This window comes from Rattus norvegicus, chromosome 20 (assembly GCF_021556685.1).
Source record: "Rattus norvegicus strain SHRSP/BbbUtx chromosome 20, alternate assembly SHRSP_T2T, whole genome shotgun sequence".
NCBI classification, from domain to species: Eukaryota; Metazoa; Chordata; class Mammalia; order Rodentia; family Muridae; genus Rattus; species Rattus norvegicus.
Window position 1 is genome coordinate 7,796,454 of NC_141553.1, and position 18,781 is coordinate 7,815,234.

An 18,781-nucleotide genomic window follows, 5' to 3' on the forward strand; every position below is an offset into this window, starting at 1 on the left:
TTGGCTGTGGCGTCCCATCTCAACAAACCAAACCAAACATGGGGCTGGAGATGCAGCTCAACTGGGAGAATGATGGCCCAGGATGCACCCGAGCGCTGCAAAACCCAGCTATGGTAGTGGAGGAAGTCGGATCAGAGGTGCAAGGCCAACCTGGGATAAAGGGGACTGTCTCAAAAAACAAAACAAGGACACGCCATGTATTAGAGCGGAAAGCCAAGGAGGAGGAGAGGGAAAAAGGAAATGTTAAAACAAGCAAAACCGGGTTGGGGATTTAGCTCAGCGGTAGAGCGCTTGCCTAGCAAGCCCAAGGCCCTGGGTTCGGTCCCCAGCTCCGAAAAAAAGAACCAAAAAAAAAAAAAAAAAAAAAAACCAAAACAAGCAAAACCTCAGAACAACACACCCAAAATTAGAAATTTGTGCAATCGTTGTGTAATCAACTGGTCTGATAACTTTCTGGAGCACCAAAGCCACCAGTGAGAGATGAAACCCGGATCCTCCTCCCCTGTGCGTTTCACAGGACGCCGGCCTGCGACGAACCCAACCAGCTTTCTAATAGTTTGCTTCCAGGTGACTTGTAGAGCTTTGCTGTAGCAGACTGTTCCGTGAAACTCAAAGGCTGAGCAATTTTTGTTTTCCCTTTCTCGTTTATCTTTTCTTTTGATGTTCTTTTTGATGCAGTCTTTCTGCAGTCCATATCCATCCGCCACACAAAGGCGAGGCTCATCTTCCTGTATCAGGCGTCCCGGGGGCTCCCCAGACTCTCTCCCCATCAAGTCTGCAGCTCACTTTCCCATCCTAGCCCTTTAGGGATGGAACGCAAGCGACCAGGTCGCGCATTACAGGGCCGCCCCGGCCGTGTGGCGCGGTCCCGCCAACCCAGTAGGCGAGGCCCGGGCTTCCGGCCTAGTACGCGGCGGGGGCGGGGCGTGCACGCAACCTTCCCGGCGTGCCCCGCGCGGGGTGGGGGCGGGGCTCTTGTTTTGAAGGGCCGCGTGACTCAGCCACCTATCCGGGGCCGGGGCCGGGGAGCGGGGTGGCCGGAGCTTGGCGGGTACCCGCGGTGGCTCTGGGGCTCGGCAACTGACAGCGCGGCGGCCAGCGGCCGGTGAGTGCCGAGCGACTGGGCGGCCTGGCGGGCGGTGGCGCGGGCTGATGATGGCGGCGGGCGCGACGCGGCGGCCTGAGAGGCCCTGCGCAGGGTCCTCCCGGGCCAGAGGAGAAAGGAGAAGCTCGGCGTGCGGGCCAACCGACCTCGCGGGGCCACCGGTAACCAAGCCTGGGGAAGGTTGGTCGCGCTTGACCCCGAAGCTCTGGAACCTTCTGTCGAGTCTGTCGCCCCTCTGTCTCGTCCCAGGCTGAGTGCAGGACCGGGAGTGGTTTTTTCCTTGCAGATAAGAACTTTATTATAGCAGGCTGTGTCGTCATGCTTGCGCCGTCAGGATACCTCCCCTTTGTGGGAATTTGTCATTCTTTCTGAACATCCCTGGACTGGGCCGATTTACCATTTTGAAGTAGACAGAATCTTTTAAGTGGGAATTAAGCAAATGAACTAACAGACAAGGAACCAACTTAAGAATATATATGTCTGAGCCCTTTACACGGTGTCCGTCCGCCGATAGGCCATTATTTACCTAGGGGTTTGAGATTTCTTTTTAAATGATCTCCCAAAGTGTTGGAATGGTATTAGTTCTGACGATTCTTGAATTAGAACGCTAAGCCCGCTCAGAAAGAACAAAGAAACAAAAAATCTGGAGTAGCACTTCTCAAACGTGTTTTGCAGGACTCCAGCAGGGCTCCCAGAAATTAGTTCTAGAAATGTGGGGTGGGCCCCTGAGTCTGAAATGTTGGCAGGCACCGACCCGACTTGGGCTGCCTTGCTAAGCCAGGAACCAGACCTTAGGAAACCACGATTAGCTTGGCCTGAGAATTTTAAGAACTGTCTGATCTTTTCTTTCTGTTGCCTGATTCCTGACCTGTACCTAAGCAGGGAGGAGTCAAGAAAGCCCTGACTCCGAAGGCTGTGTGAGAAAGGTTAGTGCTTTCTGGAGCCCTGACATGAGAGCAGGAAATGGCTTTCATCTGCATCCTGTTATTGCCTTGGTGGGAGACAGATGGCTTGGATCAGGCCAACCCGCCTGGCTTCTCTCAGAAACCTGTTGGTATAGGATCATGAGAGCCTGAGCATATACCATTAGGTCATAGCTCTCCCCAGCTCTCCAGCCAGGGTGTGCGGGTAATTCCCGAAGCCTGGAGGTCTCTGATTCTCTGGGATGTGCAACATCAGTAGTGTTTACCGGCTTTTAGTTGTTCTGGGTATGAATTCACTAACTACAGTGATACCTATCTTACAGAGTGACTGAAAATAAGTCCTTTTGGAGACATATCCCAAATATGGCCCAGGATTCCCTTGCCGTCAGGCAGAAATGAGGGTTGGATCATCCCCGCATTTGCGGAAAGTGTTTTCTACATCTCGATGTCTCTTGAAGTACACTCCACAGGTGATCTTAAAGTTAGCCATGAGGTTCAGACGTTTTTCTTGGCTTTGGTGTCTTTGGATGTCTGGCTACTTACGGGTTTTGTTGGTGTAGATGACTTACAAAATGGTGTGCCCAGCTTCCTGATTTTTTTCTTTTCCTTCGTGCTTCCCACGTGTCATAAGTGGGATCTCCCCAAGCTTCCGTGGCTGACTGGAGTGAGACTCCAAAGGGAACTGTTTGGGTGTTAAATGATTTACTATGGGAAAGCCAGTCAGTGAAATTGGAAGCTTAAGGGATAAGGGAGCACATTGTAGGTTTTCCTAGAAGAGCTCTCTCAGGTTTCAGGTAAAGACTCCAAGGTAGGCTAGGGATGCAGCTCAGCGGTACAGCACCTGCTCCTCACCGCACCGGTGTGAGGCACTGGTTTTGTCCTTGGCATGCTCTATTTTACCCCCTCTTCCCCGCTTCCAGAGAAGAGTCCGAGATGGTAAGAGGAGGATTCCTGGTCTAACCTTTCCAACTCGATTATCCTTTAAACGCTTCAGAAAGGAAGTGGTGCTGAGTGGAGAGATAAAAAGGTGAAGAAGATGGAGAGACTGATATGCCAGTGTCTCACGGGAAGTTGAAGATATGTATTCTAACTGTGAGCCTGGTGCTGACAGTGCTGAGATGAATCCCGGAAGCTTGGATAGGTCAGGAAGGACAAGTGAGAGCAGGCAGAGGCAGGCTTACACAGTCCGAGAGCTTAGAAGCAAACTGGCTGTAAGAGATTTGCTTTCGAAAGATTTAGTAAAGGCTGGGTCGTGGAAGTTAGCCTGTGTGTGCAGTCAGTGTCCAGACTCTGACGCTGCCTTGAGCAGCTGGAGCCTCTGTGGTCAAGACCGACCGGGTTTATTGGTTGGTGGTTTTGTGTCGCAGTTGTGATGTGCCGAGCCTTTACCACGTGTGTGCTCTTCCCTCGGCGTGAGGTCAGGTCCCTTGGAACAGGAGTTGCAGACTGCTGTGAGCTGCCATGCGGGTGCTGGGAACAGAACCCAGGTCCTCTGCAAGAGCAGCCAGTGCTCTCAGCTAACAGCCTGTTGTCACAAGTTGTGTAACCATTACCACTGTTTTTTTTTTAGTTGTGTAACCATTACCACTGTTTTTTCTTGATTAGTTTTAGAGAGCTTTTCGATTTTCTTCATCTGTTTCTAAGTGCTAACTTCTTCTTTCGGTATTGATTTTTTTTTTTTAAACGAAGTTGTTTATTACATTCATTTTGTGTGTGTGGGACACGTGTATGCTCATGTCACAGTCTGCATGTGGAGGTCAGAGGGCATCTTGCAGGTGATTTCCTCCCTGTGGTTCTGATAGCAAACTCAAGTTGTCAGCGTGGGCAAGTGCCTTTACCTGTGGAGCCCCCTGAGTTTTTCCTAGTTGAACTTTTGTTGTCTGTGGTGCTTGGGGATGGGACCTGGGCTTTGTGCCTATTCATGTTAAGTAAGCTCTCTACCACTGACATCCCCTACCCCTCCCAGTCTGTTTTGTTTTTTTTCTCTCTTTGAGACAGAACCTCACTGTGTTCAAGGCTTACTTAGAACTTGTCCCTTCTGCTCCAAAGTGCTGGGGTTGTGGTGTGGGACAGCCCTGGAACGTTTTCTTTCTCTTTAATCTCTAGCCTTACTTCTTTTCCTAGCTATTCTTTGGCATTGAGAAGGATATTGCTGTCCGTCTTGGTTCTTTTCGAATGGGTGGGATAAAGCTATAGGTCATTCTGTGCACTGGGGTTTATCCTGACGGAAGCTTGTCTGTGTTGTAGTTTGTCACTGAGTTGAAAATATTTCCTACATTCTGTTGTGATTTCCCTTTTAAAAACTAAACAAAACAAACCCAGGTTAATTTTGCCTAGTTTCCAATACTTGTAGCCAGTTTCTGTCACACTGGCCGGGAGAAATAGCTATAGTCTCGGTTCTCTTAAAGGGATGAGGCAATATTGCCTGGTCAGCTCTAACCAGGTACGTGAGATCACTTGAAAACTCTGCTCTGGGGGTTGGGGATTTAGCTCAGTGGTAGAGCGCTTGCCTAGCAAGGGCAAGGCCCTGGGTTCGGTCCCTAGCTCCAAAAAAAAAAAAGAAAGAAAACTCTGCTCTGTAGCCTCGGGTGAGATGTGTGGATCGAGTTGTGGAGATCTGCTGTATCTTCTCTATTGTTTACTCATGGCCATGTGCATGAGCAACTTTATCAGAGCACAGCCGTGTGTCCTCGTTTCTGAGCTGCTGATGGTGACTTTATACTGTGGTAGCATGGACTAAGAACCTAGCTGTTAACTGTCTCGCTCCTTACAGAGAGCTTAGCATTCCTGTTGAATTCTTTCTTCAGGCTCCCCACTAGAAACACAGGCTACAGGAAAGGATCCTATATACTGTTTAACAGGATCCTCCCCCATAGCGCCGTGAGGCTCATGTGTCTGTTGGCGTCTGCACTTTCTAGTTCTCTGCTTGGTTTATAAAGTGTCTGTGTTCTGACACAGCGGTAAGAATCCGGCTTTGGTTCTCCTCATCAGTCTTGAGGACTACTCTGTGTGTGTGTGTGTGTGTGTGTGTGTGTGTGTGTGTCCATTTGTGTGCACCTCAAAGGGATCGCAGGTTGCTAGTGGGGAAAGGTGGCTTTATAACCACTGTGGGGTTGGGGATTTAGCTCAGCGGTAGAGCACTTGCCTAGCAAGGGCAAGGCCCTGGGTTCCATCCCCAGCTCTGAAAAAAAGAAAAAAAAAAAAACATGCACCATAACCACTGTGATTTTTATGGTGGCATTTAGGGGCAGGTGTAAGAATTAGAAGGTAGAAAGAGAAGGTAAGGAGAACTTACACAGCAAAAGTCAATGTTCACTTATTTTATTAACTTATTTAAATTAAGTGTACTTGCTGGTGTCTGTGTGGGTATGTGCACATAAGTGCAGGAACCTATAGGTGCCAGAAGAGGGCATCAGAGAGTTACAGATGAGCCAGCCACTCAGTGTGGGTGCTGCAAAGCAAACTCGGGTTCCTCTGTAAGACTGGTGTGCACTCCTAACTGTGCTTCTCTCCAGCTCCTTTTTGTTATTATCTTTATATAGTCTTTGAAAAATTCACCGTGCACACAATGTATTTGATCGTATTCACTCCCACTCTTTCCTGCAACTCCCCCATCTCATCCCTCACATTCTGAGCCTACACAGAGATGCCCGTGGTGCATGGTGCGTATGGGACCCATCTCCCCACTCCATGCTGTAATTTTTAGCTGGTTTAGGCTGGTGCGGTGAGCCACAGCTATTCATGTATACAACAGTCACGTCTGGCTGATATGCGCATTTCACAGAGATGCTCACCTCCCAGTCTTGCCTCTCTCCATCCTCCTTCTGAGATGTCCCCTAAGCCTCAGGGCAGAGTTGCTATAGATGTCCTGAGCATCTGTGTTAGCCACCACTCACTTTAGTACGCTGTGGTTGTGATGTTTTGATGTTTAATCATTGCAGACATGCATATGCCATTTAAACAGACTTTCAGCTAACTTCCCACTTCTTGACTTGTGGCATGAATAACACCAAATTATGTTCTACTGCTTAATATGTAGAATTCATGTAAGTAGCCTGGCACAGTGGCATATGTTTTTTGTTTTTTCTTTTTTTCGGAGCTGGGGACGGAACCCAGGGCCTTGCGCTTGCTAGGCAAGTGCTCTACCACTGAGCTAAATCCCCAACCCTGTGGCATATGTTTTTAAGGTCTATACTCGGGAGGCAGATCTCTGAGTTTGAGAACATCCAGGACTATGAAGAGAGTCATCTCAAAACAAAACTAAAAACGTTCCCTGTCACGAGTTGCACTGATTCGTAGTAGTTGGTAGAAATCCGCCTAGATCCACCAGTGTCCAGATGGCTTTACCAACCACTGTAAACCATGGAAGTCCTTGGGAGCCTGTTTTCTGACTTCTAAATCATACACATTCCTTGTCTTCCAGGCTTCCTTTCTGACTAAGAATGAATGTTCACCAGGGCAGTGATGGCGACTGGTTATTGCAGCCAGAGCTCAGCTTCCTAGGAGATGAGACCTTAGCTGCCACTCAAGAGAAAGAAAGCAGCAGCTTGGTGTCCTCTGGTCTTCCTAGTCTCACTTATCCCCTAGCTGCCAGGAATGAAGGTACAGCAACTCGGGGGCTTTCTCATATCCAGGCATTTTGTACCCTGTAGCATATATTGAGTTAATTGGCTTAGCATACCTGTCACAGTGTATCCTGATGACCACCCTAGAAAAATCTCCCTTCAACATCTCTTGTCCGCTAGGTGTTAGGGTGTAAGACAGGTTTGGAACCAGGAGACAGATTGACCTTGCCCTGGTCATGAGACCCCCCCCCTCCATGGAAGTTCTACTTGTGAATGGGGAGTGAACAGAATGTTCATAGTCGCCCTTCCTCAGGGCTGCTGGATCCAGGTGCTAGTGGAGAGACAGCTCTGATAGTTGTGGGCAGGCCCTTAAGTGGAACCTTAACCCTGCTAGCTGGCCTGTGTGCACTCTAGACCAGGCTCTTGAACACAGCAGCCCTCCTGCCTCTGCCTCCTGGGCACTGTGATGACAGCCGCGCGGCAGCCAGCCTCACTCCCAGGTGGCCTTAACTAACCATTGTTGTTTGTTTTTAAACTGGAGCTCAGCTTTTTGGTTTGGTTTTTCTTTTTTCTTTTTTCTTTTTTTGTTTTGGAGACAGGGTTTCTCTGTGTAACCCTGGGTTGTCCTGGAACTCACTCTGTAGACCAGACTGGTCTTAAACTGAGAAATCCACCTGCCTCTGCCTCCTAAGTGCTGGGATCAAAGGCATATATCACCACACTGGGTTCAATTATTAATTCTTAACTGGCTGAACATTTTATAATATTTTTAAGCCTATAAATTTAAAAAGGCAACCACCGTTTACTGAGTATAGACACAAACATTTGTATATGTATTAATTTTTTTTTACGTGTATGAATGCTTTGCCTGTATTTATTTCTGGTGCCCTTGGAGGCCAAAAAAAAGGGTGTCAGGTCCTCTGGAACTAAAGTTACAGAAGGTTGAGAGCCACCACCTGGGAATTGAATCCAGGTCCTCTGGAAGAGCAGTCAGTGCCTCTAACTGCTGAGCCATCTCTCTAGACCATAATATTACAAAATAGTCCAGTTTGACTACAGTTTATTTTTTGTTAAGATTTAGAGTTTTGTGTGTGTGTGTGTGTGTGTGTGTGTGTGTGAGGGGGCTGGTTTTTTTTTTTTTTTTTTTTTTTTTTTTTTTGGTTTGTTTGTTTGTTTGAGAAAAGGTCTCAGGGAGCCCAGGCTGACCTCACACCTGATGTTAGACTTCTGAATCTCCTGCCTCCACTTCTCCAGTACTCACATAGTACTGGGGATCGAACACATGTCCTTATGCATGCTAAGTAAATTTATCAACTGAGCAACGGCTCCTTGTTAATAAAGTTTTATTTGCGTTGTAGCATTCACATTCTCACAGGTGACCAGAGGGCAACTTCACTTTCCAAGGGCTCTGGGACTCAAATGGAGGTTGTCAGGCTAGCACGGCAAGTGCCTTATCACTGGGCCATCTAGTTGGCTTCCTGTACACCTGTGCTTCGTACAAATTTTAGATAAATTTATTTTAAAACAAGTCTTTAGTCTACAGGTAATGTTTTGTTTGTTAGAGATGGAAGGCAAATTGCACACTGAAGGTGAACTGTTCTGGGGCCCAGCAGAGAAGCCCTTTTGATATTCACACGCTGGTCCTTGGTACCGTGTAAACCACATGTGGTGTCACATGCTGTAATCCCACCACTAGGAGGGCGGGATGAGGACCAGAGAGAAGCTCTGAGCTAGCCTCAGCCTCAGCCTTAGTTTAAGGCAGCCCAGGCTATCCAAGGCCCTGTCTCAAAAGTGACTAAAGAGAATGGCTTTTTGATAGGACAGAAAGATGAGATCTCAAGAGTAAATCTAGCTACATGCATTTGCTTTGGACAGCAGGGCGTGGCAGTCCAGAAGCTGATGTGGTGTTTGGGAATTTTCTAACACAGTGAGAATGGTTTCTTCTGAACATTTCTAGGAAGAGTAATGAATTAGGTAAAGACTTTCTTTCTGGCAAATTAAACAAAAACAAAAAAAGCAGCTTTGAAGAATAAAAATGTAAGAGTTTTGGCACACAGTAGTACTAGGTCCCTAAAATAGCAGACAGCAGTGCTGGGGCTGTAGCTGAGCCTACAGTAGACAGAACACAGACCCTGAGAGACAGAGCTCTGGCTCCCGTCCCCAGGACTGTGTGCCCAGGGTGCTGGGTCACTCTAACTAGCTCAGGTCAGACGCTGTCTTGGCTCCACAGTGAATTAGGGCCAGCTTAGACTATGTGAGACCTTGCCTCAAAAATCATAAATATGGGGCTAGAAAGATTGCTCAGCAAAGACACTTCCTGCTCTTCCAGAGGGCTTGTTTGCTTCCCAGTTCTGGGGTCTGACCCCCTCTTCCGGCCTAGTTGGGCACTTGCGGACATTCAGGCACCCACAGACACTTAAAGAAAACTGTCAGGTGAATAAACGCACACAGCAGGGTAGATATCGTTCACAGATGGAGAGGACTGGCGACTGGGCTGGCGGGAGGCTGCTAGGCGACCACACAGCCCTGCTCTTCCCGTCCATCTTTCCCTCTATGCTCTGTTTACTTTAAAATTAAAGCTGCTTTAAAGTGGGTGTTTCTGCCTTCAGCTCCCCCAACCCTGTACCACACACTCAGGACGAAGCTGCCAGGATCTGTCCTGAGACTCTAGTTTTGTGAGCGGAATTGTTTGTTTGGGTTTGGTTTTTCAAGACAAGGTTTCTCTGTGGAGCCCTGGCTGTCCTAGAACTCACTCTGTAGACCAGGCTGGCCTCAAACACAGTGACCTGCCTGGCCTTCAAGTGTCTGGTTTGATTTAGTTGCCCTAGGCTAGTGGTTTTAGCTGTGAACATCTGTGGCTTCAGGTTTTGTTCATTGGCTGCTGTTGTAGAGCAGACGGTTCTCTTCAGACTTTGGCCCTTTGGTTACTTGGTTTCTTGTCTGATCTTTCAGACTTTGCACTTGACTCAGCCCCTCAGCCAGCCGCAAGCCTTCAGCATCCTCACATAATGCCACTTCCTGAAGACAACAAGGGCTCCTGCTTCCAGAGTGGGAGCAGGCGGAGCCGAGAGCCCTTCCTTGTTCCAGAGAGGTCTGGAAGTGGTGGCTTAGGCTTTGGAGGTAGCTCTCAGGCCCCAGAGAAAGTGACACTTCTTGTGGACGGCACCCGTTTTGTGGTAAATCCTCAAATTTTCACTGCTCATCCGGATACCATGTTGGGAAGGTAATGACAGTTTCTTCGTGAGTGTGCTCTGTTCTCTGACCTTGCAGCCCATGCGAACCTTCACTTCAGTGCACTGCTCACTGTCCTCCCTTTGTGCTCTGTGGCAGCGGTGGGGAAGGAGCCGCAGGAGCTGTTGAACCTCAGCTGCCCTCTGTAAACACACGGTCTTGCTCTGGGCTGCAAAGGTCAGAGATGCTAAGTTGAGACCTAAGTCGTATTCTGTTTTCCTTCTGTGAAAAACAGTATTAGAAGAAATCCACACGGCACAAGAGCAATGATGCTGTTCTAGAAAAAACTTTTGTTTCCCACCCATTTTCTTGCGGGGGTGGGGCAGGGTGGGGTGGAGAAGGCAGGGTATGGTTAGTAGTCCTGGAGATTGAACCTGGGAACCCAGGCTGTCGTGCATGGGAAACAAGCATTTTACTGAGCTAAAGCCCTGGTCTCTTGCTGGTTTACTCTTTCTTGACACGTGTTGGCGTCTTGCCTGCAGGTATGTCTGTGTGGTACTTATGTGCAGTGCCTGCAGAGGCCAGGAGAAGGGATCAGATGTCTGGGGCTGGAGTTACAGATGGTTGTGAGCTGCTGTGTGGGTGCTGGGAATGTAACGCAGATCCTGAGTGGACAGTGGTACAGACCTCCTCATAGAGATGTGTCAGGGTGCAGAGGAGCCTCAGAGCTGTCCGAAAGCCATGGCTACACTAGCCTGTTGGAGTGGGTGATTCCTGTGGACTGATTCCTAAAGGGAGAGACTGGGAGCGAATGCACAGAGTCCCCACCCCCTACCTCCCCACCCCCACCCACACACACAGATTCCCTTTACAAATTAATGGTGAAGGCAGAGCTCAGGGTGCTGCGAGTGATGTGTTGGGCAGGACAAGGGGAAAGGCACAGGCAGCCAGGAGAGTTGATTTCCACTGACAAGTTCTTGGGACAGAGGGGAAGGTTCCACAGCTTCCTCTGCAGTTGCCTATGTATCGTGTCTGCTCTGCAGACCAATGCTTCCTTCTCTTCCTTTCATCTGAAGGAGTTTGCTGAGGTGTGCATTCCTCTGAGGAACATCAGGTCCCAGGGCTGTGCGTTTAAATTACACTGCAAGAGAGTAGGGCCATGTTGTATGGGAGAGGAGGAGAAAAGCTGCCTCTGCAGGACCCTGCTGGAGGAGGTGATGTTGCTGCTGGTGTCTTTCAGGATGTTTGGGCCAGGAAGAGAATACAACTTCACACGGCCCAATGAAAAGGGAGAGTACGAGATCGCAGAAGGGATCAGCGCCACTGTGTTCCGCACAGTTCTGGTATGTGGTTGCGATGCCTTCTCTGTCCTCCACCACGGCGTGCATGCTGGCATGTTGCAGCCTTAAGTACTGCCCAGCTGTGGGACTGGCTCTGATGCGTCTCTGCTGCCCAGTCGTTGCCTTCCCTGCTTTATTTTTCCCGCATCTAACTTGTAAGCCCTTACTTGAGCTCAGTGGGTTGTCAAGCTCTGTTTAACTTGGGTAGGCAAGAGCCGCTTTGTCATCTAATTCGCCAGCCACCTCAGAATCCCGCCACCTCAGTGGAGTGTGCAGTCGGAGTGCACGGGGTCTGTTACAGGAGTCGTTTCCATGTGTTTCTTTACTTACACTGCTCCTTCTCATCTGTTCCCAGGATTATTACAAAACTGGCATCATCAACTGTCCAGATGGCATCTCCATCCCAGATCTCAGGGACACCTGCGACTATCTCTGCATTAACTTTGACTTCAACACTATCCGGTGTCAGGATCTGAGTGAGTATGGAGCAGCTGCCTGCCACATTGGGCCAGTGCACTTCCCTGCCCCGTCAGGAGTGAAGGGTGTGCCGTGTAGGTTGAGAACTGCCACGGGTGGATGTCCCGCTGAGTGACTCGTTGCTGCTCCTGCGTCAGGGCTTGTGGGGGGTGGCTCACAGCATCGTTCCAGCACTCAGAGGACAGGAGGATCATCAGGAGTTAGTGCCCACGACACAGGCCACAGAGCAACGCTGTCTCCAAGAGGCTGAGGGGTAGCTCACTTGATAGATGGGAGGGAGACCCAGGGTCGCATTGTCAGCGGACAGTGAACAAGGCATGTGCGCCTGTAATCTCAGTGCTCAGGAAGTGGAGGCTGGAAATAAAGGGCGTGAAGTCTAACGTGGCCAACCAGGCTCTGGTTACTGCTTTGCTCTTGGGAAGGACTATGGTGTCAACTCTGACAGGCAGGCAGGGGTACTGAGTGTCTGTCGGTGACGAAAGGATTGCGGTAACGCTAGTTATCACCATGGTGCAGAAACTCTGACTTAGTGTGCCACTTCCTGTGTGTCTTCTCTGATGGCTGTGGGCTAAATATCTACCTAGCAGCATCTGTATGGACAGGAAACAGTTCATTCCCCTGCTCTCCCCAGGTGCTCTACTGCACGAGCTGTCCAACGATGGTGCCCACAAGCAGTTTGACCACTACCTCGAGGAACTGATTCTGCCCATCATGGTGGGCTGTGCCAAGAAAGGCGAGCGAGAGTGTCACATCGTTGTGCTGACAGACGAGGACTCCGTGGACTGGGATGAAGACCACCCCCCACCCATGGGGGAAGAGTATTCCCAAAGTAGGACCCCCCACAGAAAATAGTACCTAGAGCCAGTGCAAGTAGCACTGACAGTGACGGGCACAAGCACCTGGAGGGGACAGCCAGCAGTGCAGGCCTAACCTCTGCTGGGACCTCCCCTCCCCTAGTGGGTGCCATGGTCAGAGACTGATGTTGGCAGTTAAATTCTCTTCCACTTCACTTAAATGTTGTTGACTTGGTAATAATTCAAGACTTGAAAAGTGGACTGGGAAGTTGACTCATAAGAAAAGCACTTGGTGCGCAGTGGTGAGGGCCTGAGTGGAATCTGAAGACCCGACAGAAAGCTGGGTGAGCGAGGTAGCACATGTCTGATCCAGAGGTCCTTAGTGTCATGGGAGGCACACAGGATCCCTGGAACCCCATGGGCCGGCCAGCCCCGGAGGGCACAGCAGCAAACAAAGCAAGGCTGGCACAGAGGCACACACCCACCAATGTGCTAGGACATTGGAGGTGTGCGCGCGCGTGTGTGTGGTGCGTGTGTGTATGCGTGTGCGTGTAGGTATTTATGTATGTGAATATTAGATGGGTGATGACTTTTAAACAGTATTTTGCACATCACTATAGGATATTCCTAGACATAGAATGCCAAAAATTGTGGTGCTCTCCTAATTTTGATAGATGCTACATGCCAGGAGCCCCAGCATTAGGGATGCTGGAGATGGGGAGGAGTATTACAGGCCAGACGTCCTCATGGGTTACACAGCTCCGTACTGATTGTCACCTCCCTCCTCCCTCTGTGACTAACCCTGGATATTGTTTTGTTTCAGTTCTTTACAGCTCCAAGCTCTACAGATTCTTCAAATACATCGAGAATCGAGATGTTGCTAAAACTGTGCTGAAAGAGCGAGGCCTGAAGAACATTCGAATTGGAATTGAAGGTATGGAAGCCCCAGCCATGCTGGGCAGTGGTGGGGCCCACCTTTAATCCCAGCGCTCTGGAAGCAGAGCAGGTGATCTCTGAGTTTGAGCCTAGCCTGATCTACAGAGTGAGTTCCAGGACAGCCAGGGCTACATAGAGGAACCCTGTCTTGAAAAAACAAAAATAAAATAAAAAGTCCCGGCCAGTGTTCGGGTTATACAACTAAAGGATAGGGCAAGTTTCTGGCCTCAGCTTATTCCTCTGAACTTGGCTTGCAGAAGCCTTGGGAACAGGCGCACCTAGACCCCACTACTGGAGGGCCCGCCTGCTTTTTTGCTGTTGGTCCTGAGGTCTGCATTTGCCTTTTCTTCAGTTGAAGCAGTGAGGTGTGGCCCGAGTGTCCCTCACGGGACTCTGGGCCAGCCTGGTCTGCATAGCAGTCTGCAGGCAGGCTGAAACTAGAGTGACAGTCTTTCTTGTCTTTTTTCTTTAGATTTATTTTATGTTATTATGTGAGTACACTGTTGCTGTCTTCAGACACACCAGAAGAGGGCACCAGATCCCATTACAGATGGTTGTGAGCCACCGTGTGGTTGCTGGGATTTGAACTCAGGACCTCTGGAAGAGCAGTCAGTGCTCTTAACCACTGAGCCATCTCTCCAATCTGTCTTTTCCTAAGAGAAAATTGAGTCTGTTTTCCCTCAGAGGACGTATGGGTAGTTGCCTTGCTGGGGGCAGGCATTGATGCAGCCTGGGCTCCTGTGCCCTGCTAGTCTCACTGTGGCCCCACTGTCCACAGATGTCATCCTCCATGTGTCTGCCTCAGGGATTGCAGTTAGTTTGCCTTTCCTTTCCACTTTGCCTTCTTTGTGAGGCCTGGGGATGGAGCAGGCCTGCCTGGGCACCTGCCGCGCTGTTGTGCTGGGAACTAATCCTGGCGCACAGCACTGGCTGCCCACTCCCTGCCTAGCCTGCTGCTTGGACTAGACCCTCCGTCTTGGTCTCTGGGAGCCCCTTGTGGGTACTTGGCAGTTTGTGTTTTTCTCGTAAACATTCTACATTTCCTTCCTTTCCCTTAACCCTGGCTCCTACACGACATTAGAAAGGCTGCAGAGCACCTGTGCCCTGTGAAGTTTTGTCCTGTGGTGGTGTCCAACAATGAAAGGCTCTCCAAGTTAGTAAATTCTCTCCCCTCTCCATTAACAGGGCGAGAGCCCCTGTTACTCCCACAGGCCTTCTAGGGACAGAGGGACCTTGGGAGGGCACCAGTCACCTGCCACAGAGCTTCTCTTGCTGTCCTTGGATTGGAGGTGGATGGTAGGGTGGGTACAGTTGCCAGAGTGAGTACAGTGCGCTCTCCCATTGCAGGTTACCCGACCTGTAAAGAAAAGATCAAGAGGAGGCCTGGTGGGCGGTCTGAAGTTATCTACAATTATGTGCAGCGCCCTTTTATCCAGATGTCCTGGGAAAAGGAGGAAGGAAAGAGTCGCCATGTGGATTTCCAGTGTGTCCGCAGCAAATCCCTCACTAATCTGGTAGCCGCTGGAGAGGACGTCTTGGAAGACCAGGAGATAATGATGCATCACCCGCCTCAGGTGGACGAGCTCGACCGGCTAAACGCGCCGCTTGCTCAGATGGCTCCGAATGACTTTCAAGATTAGGAACAGACTGCATCTGCGCATTGCTGGAGCTCTCTCTGTGGGTACCCCCAGCCAGGCCTCCCTGCCCTCTGGTTTCTCACCCTTAGGAGATGCTTCCTCCTGTCTCCTTCCCCCCGAGTCATGACTGTGCCCTTTTCTGGGCCCGCCTCTGACTGGGTGAAGAAGCTCTCTGGAAATCAGGCAGTCAGCTTTACCAGCCCTGGCAAAGAAACCGTTTGGGTCTGGTGCTCCGTTGAATCTCTGCACAACTGAGGGAGAGGACGTGGGCGGGGCCTCACATCTGCACAGCAGCCTACTCTCCATCTGTGGGTGGCTTCGCATCAGATAGAGCTCTCAATAGCAAAGGACCAAACGTCAGAGGAGACAGCCGGGGTGGTGTGCCCACCTGTGTGGGCTGTGTACCAGGGTGGGTGAAAGGCGGTGCCTGGGCACTGCACCCAGATGCCATCTGGATAGAATGTGTGAAAGGAATTCCCAAGAGCATCAGCTCAGTGCTGCTTTTCACTAACACAGGAGCAAACTGACCCACAAGACAGGGTCTACGGCTGGAAGAGCAGTGACCCAGGGCTGTGCCTGTGCAGCCTGATGCTTCATTTGGAAGTGAAACTTGCAAATGAGGTGACAGAATGGCTCCAGATTGGGCCAGCCGGACCCTCTTCTGGCAGGAAGCCAAGTACCTGTCCCCAGAGACAGCACGTGACTGTGGGTGTGGTAGGAGACTGATACCTTGAGGATTTGCTTGCCATCCTTTGAGCTCCAGGGGGGAGGGCATCTGGTGAGCTGGGCAGGTGCTGCCCCAGGGCTCTCACACCAGTATGCTCACTTTTTAAAAAAAACAGAACAAAAAACCACAGGCCATTAGCAACCGGAACACAGTAAGAAGGTGATACTCTGTGGTCATCCCCCAAATCAGGTCAGGCCTTGTTTAGTTTATCTGTCCATGTTTCCCTGTGTGGAAGATGGCCGTCCAGGTCATTCCCCAGCCCTTCCTCTGACATTTCCATGGTTGTTTGCAGAGTCAAGCCAGACAGCAGTGTCTGCGGTTATCTTTCTTCCTGGTAGAAGGTGACCTTTGAACCTGTCCTCCACCCTGGGCATTTCCCAGCATAGGTGGTCATAAGCTGTCTCCTTCAAGCTCCCTAGAGATCACCTTTGGCTTCCAGAAGGCCCTGTATAGCGCACTGCTTGACGGCAATAGAATCAGGTTTGGAAGCGCTCTCCAGTGTTGAAGAACACGTGTGCTTCAGTGTCCTGTGCTTGTGGCATCACGGTGGGAGATGGTGTGAGATCTTCCTTGCTCAGAAAAGAACTGAAGGGTAACTAAGCGGCTCCAGTTTGTGCAGTGACATTGGCGTCTTGGCGAGGCGGCATCCAGAATGAGCTCAGGTTATGCGCATCCAGAGGTCACCTGTGAAGCTGCTTGGCTCGGGTCGAGGCCAGGTCTGGTGACTTTGTTGGTGCTACACGGTTGCAGCTGTCCAGCCCAGGGTCAGTGGTGCCTCCTGTTTCTCAATGGCCACTGTGTGTGTGCTGTGTGTAATGTCAGATGTGAGCACAATCCTTTGTGTGTCCTTTGTAGTTGGTTCACTGGCTTTGGCTTTTTTTTTTTTTTTTTTTTGGTTCTTTTTTTCGGAGCTGGGGACCGAACCCAGGGCCTTGCGCTTCCTAGGCAAGCGCTCTACCACTGAGCTAAATCCCCAGCCCCAGGCTTTGGCCTTTTATGACCTAGGTCTTAACCCCGAAACACTCCGGTCATGGGGTTTGACTAGGAGGCAGTCTAAAGACCGCTCCAGTGACACTGGATGGGGGGGACTGAAGGAAAGGCTTGGGACATGGGCTCTTGTGTAGAGGGAAGCTTTGTGTGCTCTCAGCCCCACCCTTACCTTTCAGTGTCGTTTGGTGTCTTGCCTACTGTTCTCAGTGTTGGGACATTTTTTCTTTTTTCCTTTTTTTTGGGGGGAGGGGAGGGAAGGGTGGGTCAAAACAAGGTTTCTCTGTGTAGCCCTGACTGTCCTGAACTTACTCTGTAGACCAGGCTGGCCAGACCTCAAACTCGAGATCCACCTGCCTCTGTCTCCAGAGTGCTAGGATTAAAGGTGTGAGCCACCATTGCCTGGCCCCAAATTGGGACATTGTTTAATGGTGGGACCTTGCAGGACCAAGGGCTGGGTTACAGTTGTCTTTGGAGTTGATTACTAACTGTGACAGAGAGGATTTTTCTCATAAAAAGATTTTGGGCTCAGTGTCTTTTGTAAGTGCCTAGATATGTAAGCTGGCTGTGCACAGAAAGTCTTATGAGAACGGTGACATTAAACCTCAGAGTCTGAGAATCTTACAAGATAAAAGATAAGGCTGAGCCTGAGGTCGGACCTGCTTGCTGTTGCAGTCTGTGGAGCTGATAGGGAACGCCTGCACCAGGAGTTGGTGAACGGGGCACAGTGTTAGAATGTAACGGATGGGGGTGATGGCAAAATTTGAGGAAGATAGGAGGGAAGTGGGTAACCCAGTCATTTAACCAGCGCCTCAGGAGATGCTGTGTAATGTCTGATGTGTACAGGCCCGAGTGCTCTTCAGGAAATCCAGGAAGGGGCATCTTCTCGGAGTCAGAGAACGTGCCTTAGGGAAATAAATGTTCCGAGCACAGGCTTCAACTCAAGTGGAGAGTTTTAGTGTTGGCCATCAGCGACTTCTGAGGTCAGTGCAACGAGCTCAGGAGGATACTGCTGCCCTTTTAGGAGGCAGAGCCACTCCAGTGTCTGCTGATGGACTTCTAATCTGGAGAATTACATTCTCCCCTAAGGGCAATGTGTGGATTTTGCCTCTTACATTTTATTTACTTTGGAAGTTGCACTTGTTCACCTACCAGTGTTTACGGAATCCTGTGTATGGGATGCTTTTTCTATAATAAAGTATTTTTATTTGTGTATCTTGTCATTTAATAGAAAAGAAAATCACAAAGCAAACCTCCAGTGAATTTAAAGGGTACTGCCTGCTGGCCAGGGAAGTGGGTTTCTCCCTTAGGACACAGACTGAGCTAAGGCTTGCCCGTGCTGCTCCTCCCTGCTGTCCTAGGCTGACCTCCAGTTCAGTTACCATTGGAGAGCTCACACTTCAATCCAGTGGAACATCGAGAGCTTAGCCCTCTGTGGTCTCGTCTTGTTTCAGATGAGTGACAATGACAGGGTCTACAGGACTTCTGGCTCCTATCGCTGTCCTGGCCCTAGTGTAGTCAAGTTTACACTAAGTCCTTGGCTCATTTAGTAACAAGGTTGTTAAAGCCTCTGCCATCAGCCCACCCCATAGGCATCCAGGGGTTCAGACAGTGTGGTGGGTGTTACAGATATTGCCTGCCCTCAGCTGATGCTCATGAGAACGGGTACCTCCAAAAGCTTTTAGTGTAGGGCATATACTGAAATGGTCTAGATCACTTGGTACCAGCCAGAACTGGACTGTTTACTGAGAAAAGGTCCCAGGTTTTAGAAGTCCTATGAACCAGATCAAAAAGGACTTGGTGCAGTGAGGACTGGCCAGCTCTGATCTATGGCAAAGTAAAAGCCACTCCTCCGAAGGGTGATGGTGTGAGTTAGATCCCCAGGGTCTGGACTGCATTACTGAGAACCTAGTGGGTCCTACACAAGACAATGAAGCGAACGTAGAGTTTGGCAGCAAGCCAAGTTCAAACAGGAAGAACCACCTTTAGTGACCAGTGGCAGAGGTCACCTATTGCATCACACAGATGTGTCTAAAACTAGTAATGTGGGCTGCAGAAATGACTCAGCAGGGAGGAGCAGCAGCTGTTCCCCCAGGAGCTGGGTGTGGTTTGCAGCACC

At 50.0% G+C, this 18,781-nt stretch overlaps 1 protein-coding gene across 5 annotated transcripts; it reads left to right on the forward strand.

Annotated features, from left to right (window-relative positions):
• Positions 1-977: 977 nt before the first annotated feature.
• Positions 978-17,875, forward strand: Kctd20 (potassium channel tetramerization domain containing 20). 5 transcript variants are annotated; one of them, NM_001399470.1, is given in 8 exon segments: positions 978-1,105; positions 6,452-6,630; positions 9,546-9,816; positions 11,005-11,107; positions 11,460-11,580; positions 12,213-12,410; positions 13,199-13,309; positions 14,659-17,875. In NM_001399470.1, coding segments are annotated over 7 exon segments (1,257 nt in total). In that variant the 5' UTR covers positions 978-1,105; positions 6,452-6,470; the 3' UTR covers positions 14,952-17,875.
• The last annotated feature ends 906 nt before the right edge of the window (positions 17,876-18,781 follow it).